At 44.8% G+C, this 13420-nt stretch overlaps 1 protein-coding gene across 42 annotated transcripts in view; it reads right to left on the minus strand.

Moving 5' to 3' along the window:
• The window catches only part of bru3 (bruno 3), a 316608-nt gene that overhangs the window by 65174 nt on the left and 238014 nt on the right, over window positions 1-13420 (minus strand). For 18 of the 42 annotated variants that reach the window (XM_033381803.1, XM_033381800.1, XM_015188485.2 and 15 more), the window contains one exon: window positions 6032-6166. The exons of 20 other annotated variants lie outside the window; for them this stretch is intronic. In XM_033381803.1, the coding sequence (XP_033237694.1) occupies window positions 6032-6166 (135 nt within the window). Of the gene's footprint in view, window positions 1-6031; window positions 6167-12854; window positions 13309-13420 lie in introns of those variants that run through there. 4 more of the 42 variants (XM_033381830.1, XM_033381823.1, XM_033381831.1 and 1 more) reach the window with 3 other exon arrangements.

The raw sequence follows: 13420 nt of genomic DNA on the forward strand, positions 1-13420 counted from the left end.
CCTTTGTGAGTGCGCCTGTATGCGTTGCATAGTTTCGGGCGTGTTGCATGTTAATTAGCATTAAACAGGGAACGATGGAACGCAGGGGGATGTGTTGTGATGGCATGGGCTGGGGGTCTAAACACATTTAGCCTGTGCTAGTTGTTTGTATGTGATAAAAATTTATTGGACTCGGCTGTTGCCTGGCTGGCTCTCCTTCTCTCTCCGTTGTCCACTTTCCGCTCTGCATATGAAACTTTTGCTATATTGCAATTAAATTTAAGCTGCATTAAACTGCGGCCAACACACACACTTACAGCGCGAGAGGAAGAGAGACGGAGAGAGCGGCTCAGGCTCAGAGGATCAGACTTCACAAAAGACTTGTGGCCATGGCAACGACTCCGACTCCGACTCCGACTCCGACTACGACTACGATGACGGCAAAGTTTGCTGGCTGGGTTTTCTGGTTTTGGTTTTTGGTTGGTCTATGGACGGGACGCCAAAGTTCGCGTTTGTTCCTTTCTCCTTTTTGATATGTATTTTAATTCCTTGGCCTGTGTGCCATTTTGCAGTCGAGTGGGGCTCTAGAACTCTGGGACTTTGAGCTTACCAGCAGCAGCAGCACCAGCACCAGCAGCAGCAGAAGTCGAAACCGATGCTGTGGCAGTGGCAGTGGCAGTGGCAGCGGCAACAACAAGGATGACTCTGGCTTAAATGGCACTTATGAGCTTATGCCACAACTTACATTATTATTATTACTCCGATGATTTTTTCTTATGCTTGTACAAATGCTTCTTCGTGCCACACAATAAATAGTTATAGACTGCAGAGACCACTCACAGCGAGAGAAGAGCGAGTTTTGTTTTAATTAAGGCACATTAAGTGGAATGTTTTACGAGGCATGTGGGTGTTCGAGCTCCCTCTCCATGCAACAGATGCACACAACTTTAATTATCGAAAGTTCAGCTAAATCAGAGTTATGCCCGAGCTGGGGGAGTCGTTAGTGGCACTGCACACAGATTGGCAGATCGGCAAAAACATAGAAGGAGGGGGCCTGCCATCCTCCCCGAATCAATCAACAACGCTTGAGCGGCAAATTCCGAAATCCTATCACACTCTCGGCCATTATTATAAAAAATGAAAGCAGAGCTCTCGCATGTCATAAGCGTTAAATTCAATTTGAGTTTTACAACATTTCTGTGTGGTTGCCAGTGTGTGTGTGTTCGTGTGTGTGTGTTGGTGTGTGTGTGTGTGCTTTTGTTGGGCCCTGTTTGACAGTTTTTGCAGCGCTCTCAATCAGCACTTGTTAGAACTTTTTAGTGTGCTGTAAAATAAACATGAGTACGAGCATAGAGTTGGAATGAAATGAAATTTAATAAATGCAGTGCGTCCGTCTGTGGAATGGGCACTGAGGAGTAGTGGAGGTGGAGGTGGAGAGGGGCGGCAGCATGACATGCACTTCATAAAACTTTGCTCATATAAATTGAAATTGAAATGAAATGATGATGCGAGAGCTGCCACGTTGATATCTGAGTGTATCTCTGTATCTGTATCTGTATCTGTAGCAGTTGCTGTATCTGTAGTAGTTGCTGTATCTCTATGTGTGTGGCAGAGCTCCAGTGAGAGTTGACAACCAGCGGAAAGCTTCTCCACAATGGCTGCCTGTAAAAATTTGTTGGCCAAACAACAAGTAGAGCAAAAGCAGCAGCGGCAGCAGCATCACCAGCAACAGCCTGAAAAACAACTTAAACTGTCATTCGAAAGTTTGAGGAAAAGCTGGGGTGGATACCCCGTAGGAGGCACCGGAGAGGTATTAAAAAACTTTTCTCTGCGCAATTATGTGAAGGCTACTTAACTTCTTTTTCTGATATTTTTTGCAGGCAATAAATTTTCTCTCCAAGCAGAGCTCACCCACCTGAACGGCGGCGACACAATTTTGTTGCACACTCGACACGACTCCGATTCTTGTTTTGGGGTTCGGGCACCGGCACGGGCACGGACTCGGACCCGGGCTCGGGCTTGGGGGTTATTTTTTCGGGCCTGCAGCCCACTCATAGAATTTGCCAGAGCTATGTGCAAAAATTCAATTAGCCAGCCATGCGTGGTGAGCAGAGGAGAAGCAGTTTGCCACTTGGCATGCCGTGCAGTTTTGGGGAATGCTTTGAGGCACACATACACATACACATACACAGATACAGATAGAGATACACTCTGCCATGCCTAGATACATTGCTCATGGCCGTGTGTGCGTGTGCGTGTGTGGTTGTGACAGGCTTCCTGCTGATACTGCTGATACTGCTGCTGCTGCTGCTGCATACTTGCCTCAATTACGCCGAAAATGTCACATTAATTATTGGCATTTATGGGGTTTGCGCCGCTTTTGATATGATAGATGACAATGCAGGCCGAAATTTGAAGTCTACTTTACGGCGCGCTCCGGCTGCTATTGTTGTGGCTTCGAGTGTGTGCGCCTGTGTGTGGCATCTTCATTTATGTGTAGATGCGTGTGCATGTGTCTGTGTCTGTGAATGTGTATGTGTGCGTACGGTTGTATTAATTGGAATTTGTTTTTGTGTGTCAGCTGCAAGAGAAGACGTTGCTTCTGCTGCTGCTTCTGCTGCTGGCTTTGCGGCAATTAAAAGTTAATTTGACAAAGCGAGACATTCGAATTAATTTGGAGTCTAAACGACATTTTAATTCAATTTATGTTTTTGGCAGCACAGCCTGACAATACCATTCGCCGGCATTGAGTGGGTCGATTGAGTCTGGTTCAAGGTCTGCGGTATGGTAAATTTGGGTGGCAATCAGAGATTTTCGGTTGAAATATGGCCTCTTTTCAATCGTATTTCAGCCGTATTCGGATATAAAATTAATTCATTAAGTTGTGTCCCATTATCACACCTAGAATCCCGCTCTGCTCTGCCCACCTGCCAGCCTTTTGTTCCCTCCCGCAATTACTTAATGACAGGTTCCAGTTCCAGTGATTAGGCCGAGGCCCGCTTTAAGCTGGAAAAGCCTCTGGCCACTGAGCATCATTTCCAATGCCTACTCGTTGCATTCAACGTCAACTTATGCCAACTGTCTGTCAGCAACAGGAGCCAGCCCGTCCTCGTCCTGGCCTCGCCTGGCCTGGCCTGCCCTGGCCTGGCCTGGCCTGAGCTCCACACACAAGCGGCTACTTATGCAAAATGCTCGGCTCTGCCACTAGACAACACCCGTTGCTGCCGCCACATACTCGTGTAGAAGGAAGCTTTGATTACCGCCAGAGCCAGTGGCAAAGCCAGAGAGGGGGACGGAGACGGGGACGGGGACGGGCACGGGTATGGGTACGGGGACTCGTCGAGCCACACACAATTGTGTTGATTGCACAGATGACAAGACGTAGGACGAGATGACAACTTTGCTGCCTTGCAAGCCTTGATGACAATGAAGTGCATGCATGAATATTCTAATCAAATGAGCCACCAGCCAGTGTCCTGGCCAGGTCTGGGCTTGGGTCTGGCTCTGGGTCTGGGTATGGGTATGGGGATGGGGATGGGTCCGGGTCTGTCCTGGCTCCTGCCATTGTCGAGCTAGAAAATTTGCTTGTGTCTACGGCTGGCTACACCCGGAGAAAAAACAAGTGTCAAACGTATCGAGTCTAGCCAAGTCTAATCCCCATTTGATGTTTAATTTCGCTCAGTGTGGGGGCACCACATGCTTTGTGTTTTGTGCTGGCAAAAGTTTCAAAGTCAGTTTGAGCCGCTCCCTCAGAAAAAGCTTGCCTTTACCTCGTTTCATTTCATTCACTCACTGAAATCGAATTTGCATAATTTAACATGATGGTTGCGCTTATTCCTGTTGCCTGTCAGATACACACGAACACACGAACAGGAGCAGGAGCAGGAGCAGCTGGAGCACCTCCTTGGTTATTATTGTTGGTTGGGCTCCGGCTCCAGCTGTCCTCTTCTCCACCCCTCCTCCCCAAATTCAGCGCCACCGCATTCTGCTGCCACATGCATCATCATTTGCATACATTTGCAGCTCGCCCAGTCAGTCAATGTTCATTCCTCATTACTTCGTTCGTTTTTCGTCCTTGTCCCTTTTCCCGTCGCCTCATTCCCCTTTCCCCTTTCTCCCAATTTCCTCGCCTAAGCTGACTCGATTTTCCTTGAATATAATTCGCGGCGCTGCGCGGCAAGGGAAGCGGTAGAAAAGTGGTGGAAAGAAAGCATTGACGTTGATGGATTTTGGCACTTACACAGGCTAGCGCCTGTCACTTCACCCCAGAGCCAGAGCCAGAGCCAACTCCGACTCCGACTTCGACTCCGCCTTCGCCTCTGCCTCCAAAAATGGAGCTCCAGAACGACTGACTTTGAAGCGCATTTTAATGAAGAATGATATGTTGGCATCGCAGCCACAACAGCCGAAATCGACCCACCACTCCACCGCTCCGTCGCCACCATCGACTGACAGTTTTCGCGGCTTTGAACTTTGCACGCCGGTAACTGTCGAACTTGAAGGGCGACAACGACAGCGGCAAAGACATCAGTAAGTTTTCCCGCTAAACAGGAAGTGAAGTGAATAGAACACAGAAAAACCGAAAATGTGTATCAAATTATGTTGCTGCTTTGTCAAAAATTTGCGTGTGGCATTCCTGACAGGAGTCTGCAGGGCTGCCGGAAATGTATTCAGAGAAATATTTCGGCTATTCAAATTTGTGGCAGTTGTGGCATCAATTTGATTTAACATTAACTTGGCCATCGGGCCGGAGACGGAGTCGCAGAAGGATTCAGAGGCTTCAAGTATGCCTGAAGGTGGAAATAGGGGGGCTGCAATCACAGGAGCTCTCCGTCCATTTTACACACAAAACAAATATGTTTTCTACACTCTGCGCATTGATTTTCTATGCAAAGTGTCACATGGCCTCGTGCCACGCCCCTTTCCGAGTGCCTTTTCATGCATATCAAAATTGTAACAATAAACGCCAACAAAAGAACAGAAATAACAAACATTAACATGAAAATACACACGAACACGGACTTGGAGAGATGGAGAGAGAAAGCGAGAGAGAGCGAGAGGGAGCGAGAGGGAGGATACGGGTATACAGGGACACAATAGGCGGCAGTCAAAAATGTTGCAAATGTAAGCAAAATAAAAATATATATGACAAAGACACAAACAAACAAACAAGCAAACAAACACACAGACACAAATACAGATACAGTGTGTGTGTGTGTGTGTGTGTGTGTTTATGTGTTTGTAAAACCAAAACTTTTGACATAATAAAATGGAATGTTATTGTTAAAAAAGTTACTTGCATATTAAAACAAACGAAACTTTTCTCCCGCACTCACTCTCTCTCTCTCTGTCTCTCTCTCTCTCTCTGTCTCTCTGTCGCTGGTTTTTTATGCGCTGTGCTTGCGTATGTGCGTGGCATTTGCAAGTAAAAATACGCTCCCACAGATACAGATACACAGACATACACAGGCAAATGCAAATGGCGAGCGTGTGAAACGAGCAGCGCTGCCAAAAGCAAACAACTTTAATTGAACTGTTTACCCGATTTTTATTTTATGCCACCTCGGGACTCGGGCCCCCATTCCATTCAGAGTCCTGTAATTGTTACGGTTATGTGTGTGATGATTATTTGGCTCGTTGCACAGCTGCCAGCATGGCTGGCCCATTATCAGTTGGGGCCATTTGGCAGCGGCAGGCAGACTATAAGCTAAAAGAGATCCCCTCGAGCTCATCCGCACAAGAGAGCCCGAGTTCTGTTTCAGCTAAAGGATATGCTTGAGGTGTGCATAGCCCTAAAGATACGGTTTACATAATGCTAGGTATCTACACACGATCAAATCTAATACCAAAAACGCAACGTTCAACAAAATCGCAAAATTGGTTATCAATGGAATAAAACTGGCAATTACAACGGATAACGAGCCGAACACGTTACGTACGTATACTTAATATGAACAGTATCAAAAACAAGAAGTAGGAAGTATAGCAATAGATATAGTAAATATATGTAGTAGATATATATGTATAAGTAAATACTCGGGACTGTACTCACCTTTGCTCGTACCGTCCGGGCCCCGCAATATGGTGCACTCCTCTATAGAGCCGAACGGGTGGAAGATTTGTCTAACATCGTCTTCGGTCTGTTGTTTGCTGAGCATGCCAACGAAGAGCTTGCGATCTAGATGCTCTGTTTGGGGTTTGGGTTGTGGTTTTGGTTTGGTTTTGGTTCGTTTTCGGTTCATGTTTTATGTTTTTTATATGATACGATCGGATCGGATTGGATTGAATCGTATCGATCGTGTCGATCGGATTGATTGATTGATTTGATTTCGATTGTTCAGGCACCAAAAAAGGCGGCAAAATGGATAAATGGCAATGTCGCAGTGTCAATGTGGGTGTGCATTTGTTTTTTGTTTTTTTTTTTCCGGAAATTATAAGTTTTCAATCAAGAAGCCATAGCCAGAAAATTTTCGCACCAAATTAAAATGAAAACATAAAATTAAGACCGAAAAACAAAAGATTTTCATTGTTTTTGTTTTTAATATATATGTGTATCATATTAAAGGATGTAAACGTAGCACAATTCATTTCGTTTTTTCGGTTAATTTTTTTTTATGTTTTGTTTTTTTTTTTTGTTTGTAACGAGTAACGAGAACGAGGCAAGCACATTTATGTAATTGTGTTTTCGATAATTTCAAAGATTTCAACAGGCGCAAAATACCCAAAAAAAAAAGTAAAAGCAACAACATTTAGTTAACGAGAGTTTTTTTTTGGTGTTTCGGGTGGATATTTTGAGCACCAATAGAGCAAATACAGTTACAACATTTATTAATGTGGGGTAACGGGGTTCGGGGTGGGGAGGGGGTTTAATTTTGGATTTTTAAAAGCGGAACAAACGGTTTTCATAATTGTTTTTTTGAGGAAATTGTTGCATTAAGTAAGAAAAATTTCGGTTTCAGATAAAATCAAACCGAATCGAATCGAATAAAATCAAATGAAAGGAAAGTAATACAGAATTTTCGAGAAATCATAAGTAGAAGAATTGTCAGTTTTCCAATTTTTGCCAATTTTGATGTATATATTTTTTTTTTTTTCGTTTTCAATCATATATATATATTTTTTTTGATACAGAGCACGAACAAGTGTTACATAAAAAGGAAAGAAAAGAAGACAAAAATGGGTGATATTTAGTTAAAGTTGTCGCAAAATTTTTTGTTTTCTTTTTGTTTTTTGTTTAACTTACAACTTACGAGAATCGAAAATGTCAAGTGATTGACAGTAACAATTAGCTAGGTATATACGTATAGTTTATATAGGTGGTATGTTTAAATATATATGTATATAGAACAGCCACTGGCACGCACACAATTACGAGCTGGCTACGGAGTTAAGGATAGACATTGAGGGGGAATAGAACACGTTAGCCACTACTTGGAAAAGATATGGTAAAAGTATGCTGGGAATCAACGAATGCATAGCTTAACAATACTTACTGACTACAAGTACTTAGGCTAGACTAAACTAGACTAGATATATTGTGGGATGAAAGAGATATAGGTAGAGTAGGGATCAATAGATTCGCTTAAGTCTAATCTACTGAGATGTGCGAAAGATAGACCCAGATTGAGGACAGCTGTCCCCAGTCGATTGCCAGTCCTTTCTCTTACCCTTTTGAGGCCCGAACACCATTTGAGCTTCTGGACTGAGGTCTGAGGACTGAGGTCTGAGGGCATCCTCTCGTATCATATCGAAAATTGAGCATCACATAATTGGCAAAACACTTGGCACACGGACCAGGCTGGGCTGTGCAGACAAGGAGCCCGCCACCGCACTGCTGCTGTCGCGCTAAAGTGGCAAAAGCAATCGAAGTAGAAAATAACTAATACGACACGTTGGACCCATGCATGCACACATGGCCTGCAGGCAATTGTCTTGTGTCCGGGTTAAGCCTAATGGCATTTGGGTTCCGTTCTGGCCTTTTACACTCTCACCACCCCCACCCTGAGCACGTGCAATAAGCCAAACAACGCCCCTGGCATGCTAAGCAACAAAACGAAGAGGAACCGGAGAAAAGGGTTGGCTTAATAAAAATGTAAAGCACGTTGGCTCAGAGTGGGTTGAGGTTGGGCCTTGGGATTGGGGCCGTGACGCGATGGTCAGGGGCGGGCGGGCTGGTACAAGGTAAAAATAGTGCAGCATACTTTGCGGCGCCTGCTGTTGTACATATGAAATGGCATAGTTCAACTGGCTGTTAACAGTTGCGGCCAAAAAACCAAAGAGAGCGAGAGAGGTGGCTAAAGAAGATAGCGTGGAGATGGAGAGGGACACGGGAGAGAGGGGAATAGAGCCAAGTAGACAGGAGGAACAGAATAGAGAAGACCCGAGCAGGACAAAAGGATTTGCACAATGTTTAGCCTGGCGTTGCAGCAATTTTCTACAATTACCTGGGGCACAACGACACAGACCGAGCGAGCGAGCGAGCGACCGACCGACCGACCGACAGACCGGCAGGGATAAAATGCACACAGGGCTTTCACTGATTCCCTTTTGGCTGTTTCAGTTTTTTTCAGCTCTTTCCCGTTTTTTTTTTTTCAGCTCTCCGAGCTAAAGGAAAGAGCAGTGAAAATAATATTAAAGGCCATTAGGCTCATATAGACAAGTTAAGTGGCTCCTGGTCTCCATCCTTGTTCGTGATTCCTTTGCTGGCCATGTGTGGCAGTTTTTAGATTTTATTTTCATGCCTGCTGCTCCTCTTGGTCGACATCCACATGCACATCCACATCCACATCCACATGCACATCCTCATCCACATACACGTCTACATTCTCGTTGTCTGTTGCCAAGGCAAAGGCAAAAGAAGTCATTAACGTGTCGTTGTCTTTGATGCTGCCGTCAAACGGAGGCTGGGGCAGGGGCTGGTACAGAGTCGAGTGGAGCAGGCAAAAAGAAAACCAAATTAAATTAGTTAACCACATGGTAACTTTTGTATGCGCCACGGCAGGAGACAAGGACAGGCCACTAATTGTTGCATGTTATGTTTTTGCTTATCTCCTTTTGAGTCGCTCTCTGGCAGATCCCCTCCTGCCTTGCCCTCCCCCGGGGCAAGTAATTGTATTTTAAGACCTAGCGAAAGCCAAAGGTGGAAGAACCAGTCGCGTCTATAAATTATACAAAAAAATTTGGAGTCAGTGGAGACAACGGAGACAGCGGAGACAGCGGCGCCAGAGGAGACAACAAAAACTAAACAGAGCGTCGTTGACAACGCGAGAGTCAAAGCTCAAAGCACATGTCCCATTCCCTTCAGGTTCTTTATTCCGCTTTTTTTTTTGCTGTACTAACTGGATGGCTAGCTGGCTGGATGGCTGGCTGGCTGGCTGGCTGGCTGGGTGACTGGCAGGGTGGCTGTGCACTGTTGCCAATTGACATGTAAATTGACATTTAATGGTTGCTAATGAGCGTCTGAGGATTAGTTCTCTCTCCCAGAGCGAGGGACAGAGAAAGAGAAGAGGCTAGCTATTTGAATAGATTAGGGCAGGCTAATGGAGGAGTTTCTGTTAGTTCAGGTGAATGAATGCTTCTGCATGCCGCAACTTTCACATTTCTGGAATTCCCCTGACCATGGCTTAAACTCTTCTCTGAAAACCCTTTGGCATTCGAAGAGAGTCGACTCTGATTGCAGCTAATAAATCATTAAGCAAACAAATAAATACTCCATTAATTTTCACAGCTTTGTCTAAGTTCGGAGAAGGAGCTGAGAGCTGAGATCCTGCCATAATGCGACCAATTCATATCTGAAAAGTCCTTAATCTGATTACAGCAGATAGCTCAGAATGCTATGTAAATATGTTTAAGTTATTAATTATTTTGTGGGGATTTCCTAGCTCTCGACTCTCTCCGTTATAATTACAAAACTTTGTGGGACAGCACTCGGGCTGTCTACGAATAATATTTGCTTGGCAAAAATTGATTGAAATATGAAGGCATCATCAGCTCAACGTCTCCTTCTGTTGCCAGTGCCTCTGCCGGCTTGTATCTTTGTATCTCTGTATCTCAGCATCTGGACTTGTCTGGCCAGTGCATTCGACTACGTTTATTTTCCTATAAATTATTGAAATTGTAATTACTTAGGCAGGAAATGGGTAAATGAGCACCAAGCCGTATGCTTAATATTTCCCCGGCGCTCAGCCTTCTGCTGCTGCCTGCTCTGTTGTTGTTTTTCCCTGCTGCTTGTAATGAAAATTTAATTAAAATTATGTACATTGATTAAGTGAAGGGCAACAGTCTGAGCCCTGGACTTGAGTAGTTTTTCATTTGCATTTTTCTATATTTTATTAGTGGACCCCCCGCTCTCTATGACTCTCTATGTTTCTGGCTGTGTTCGCTGCCCTTTTTGATTGATGATGTGCCTGCCTTACTGGTGGAAAGAGTAGGAGAGTGAGTGACTGGTAAAAGGAAACTAATTAATATGTAATTAGTGACACTCATTTGACGTGTAACGAGGCTAATGTAAAAATCTCACAGATACTCAGATCAGAATAGACATGGGTAGCTGGGGAGGGAGCTGCTTTCTTCACTCTCCTATAGATTGAAATGAAAACGATTCCGCTAGATTGCTGCCTTATGCCAGGCCTGAATCATCCGGAATCAGCATCAGCTGCTGCCCCATCAATATTGCCGGCAATTGTTCTGGGCCCAGTCGAGAGTCGAGAGTCGGGAGGCAAGAGTCAAGAGTCGACATTCAGAGCCAAGCGTCGCTGCAGGCCACATCCCATTTTTATGGCACTCAGACAGACTGCCAGACTGCCAGACGGGAAAGGCCATCCCTGCACAGCCGACGCGTCGGAGGTGTCAGTATTTATACAGCAAATAAGCTAAATTTTTCCTTTATGACTCCCAGAACGGTCCGGATATGGAGACGGCAACAGCGACGGAGGCAAACAGTTGGTGTCGTGGCTCGACAATTGTGTGGCAATTGTCAAAAGTCTCCCGAGTCATCCCATTCCATTCCATACCGTACCGCTCCGTTCCGTTCCGTCTCGTCGACGACTTGACGTTTATATATGACTAGAGATAAGTCAGGATAGCAGCAGGCAGGCAGGCAGGCATTTCCCGCCCCCGAAAGACGTTGACACCGAAAAGTGCAAGGCCTGTTCTCGGTGGCTTTTGTTGCCATTGTCAGGGAATCCTTTGGGTCTCTTTCAGGCTTTCCCACTTTAAGAGACGTGTTTATTTGTCAGTTTGAAATTCTGGAGTAATAAGCGTAAAACTCGACTATAGGCTGGGGACAAACTCTGCAAATGGCACAAGAGCCGAGCCAGTATGACGGAAAGTAGGATGGAGTTTAGCCAAAGTCAGAAGTAAATTAGTTATTAGCCTTGTAAGTAGTTCACAAAGTTCCTGCTCAAGTCGCTGACAGCCTTTCGGATGGAAATGGAAACGGAGGAGCGGGGCAGCGGGGGGAACGGAGCAACGGAGGTTGGGGAAAATGCCGCTAAAATGCGCCTAATTGTTAATTAGTGTCAGCGTGACTTTGTTTGTGGGTATGCACAGTGGCAGACATTTCTATAGTCACATTTTTAGGCACAAAAGTTTTTGTTTGGCTGGAGCCAAAAGTCAGCGGCAGTCAGCGGCAGACCAAACGGAAACAAGAAGAAGGAAAACTTTGTCTTGGGCCTCGGCGCTCTCTCCTCGGTATTGTGGTATTGAAGTGTTAATTAATATTGAAAAGGATCAACTTTTCTCTGACTTGTGGAATGGCAATGGAATGGAGTAGATGGGGCAAGGAGTTGCGCCTGCCGGGGCTCCATTTCATCCCTTTAAGATCATCCCTGGGCATTCTTCCATTTGCATTTCAAGTTGCAGGTGGCAATAAATTTGCTTGTTCCCCGTCCTCCTCCGCTCGCTCTCTCTGGAAAGACAATCTTGACATGCCATTAACATTTCATGTGCACCTTGTCTCAGCTTTTTTCAGCTGCCTCGACTATCACACTAAAAGTCAATATAAAGTAAAAATTCTTTTTATGACCCCGGGATTATCATTTTGCGGTGCTGCTGGTGCTGATGCTGCTGCAGCTTGACATGAAATTGGCTGCACACTGGGGGTAACCAGAAATTGGCTATAAAAGGCGAGCCACGACCAAAAGGTGCTCTCCCTGGCTGTCTTTATACACACACACAGATACCCGTGTACCGTGTATATATACAAAAATATAGAAATTTTTATTTTAAGTAGTGACGCGTCAGGGATAATGTTAATGGCACATGGCATTTTCATTTCAAACGCATAAAAGTGTCCGCCGTCCGACCCCGTGAAATGTTTAAAGAAAGGAAAGCGAAAAGAGCCGGAGAATGGAGGGGGTATGTAGAGTATGGCGAGAATGGAGGGAATGGAGGGAATGGGGAGAATGGGAAGAATGGATAGAGAAAAAGGGAAATGTCACCCGGGGAATGTCCTCTTTGTGGCTGCCGCTTTATGTGTGTGCAGATTTGTTTTTTATTTCATATACATATACTCGTACTCGCTCGTAGAAGTATGTATATACATATATATAATAAGGGGAAAGCTGAGCATCTCCCGCGATAAAGCGCAATTTTAAGTTTATGAGCTCTAGGCAGAGCCCGTCCTGCAAACGCTCCCGCATTTATATGTTATGTCCCGCTTTTATAACTCCACGCAGCGCATATGGCACGAAACGGAGATGAGGTTGAGATGAGGTTGAGACCGGCTGTCCCATTCACCCAAGAGATTGCCCGCAATGGCCAATAGACCGGGCCACAAATCGCCATCGGGCCAGGGCATCCGGTACTCGATCGTTAAGTACTAAAAACTAATTAAAGAGCTATCTTAGTTTTAGAGTATTCATAAATATGCTTACTTTTTGTTGGGTCTGGCTTTAGTCTGGTTTTTGCTCTTGAACCTCTACCCTTTGTAGTGTTTTGTGTCTCTATTTTTAAATATTAAATGCGTTTAGCTTTTTTAGCCCTGCTGTCGTGCTAGAGGTCCGCACTTTGCCGGCTTAAACTGAAGGATTTGAGAGGTCAAAGCTCTGTCTTTTTGAACTACAGGTAGGTTTGGTAATGATCGTTTGCCTACGGTTTGCACTACGTTGATATCAGTAAAAACTTTGATGCTTTTAGAGCTCAACTTATGGACTCAACTCCTCACTGATCTCTCTCCTCTTGACTCTATTCAATCACTTGGTTAATTTATTAGTTACTGCTGGGTCGACTCTCCTAGCCCTGTCATCGACCATCTTCTCGGAAAGCGGTATCGTATCGGCTGTTGTGTTTAGTTGAATGCTGCCATTTTCCAGCTTGTCACGAAGTTTGCTAAATTTGTGTACAAATTTATGGAAGTTTGTGGTTTTTTTTTTGTTTTGTTTTGTTAAAGTTTTGCGCAAAAAAAGAGAAGAGCAGAAAAAAGAAAGAGAAAAAGTAAGAA

This window comes from Drosophila pseudoobscura, chromosome X (assembly GCF_009870125.1).
Source record: "Drosophila pseudoobscura strain MV-25-SWS-2005 chromosome X, UCI_Dpse_MV25, whole genome shotgun sequence".
NCBI classification, from domain to species: Eukaryota; Metazoa; Arthropoda; class Insecta; order Diptera; family Drosophilidae; genus Drosophila; species Drosophila pseudoobscura.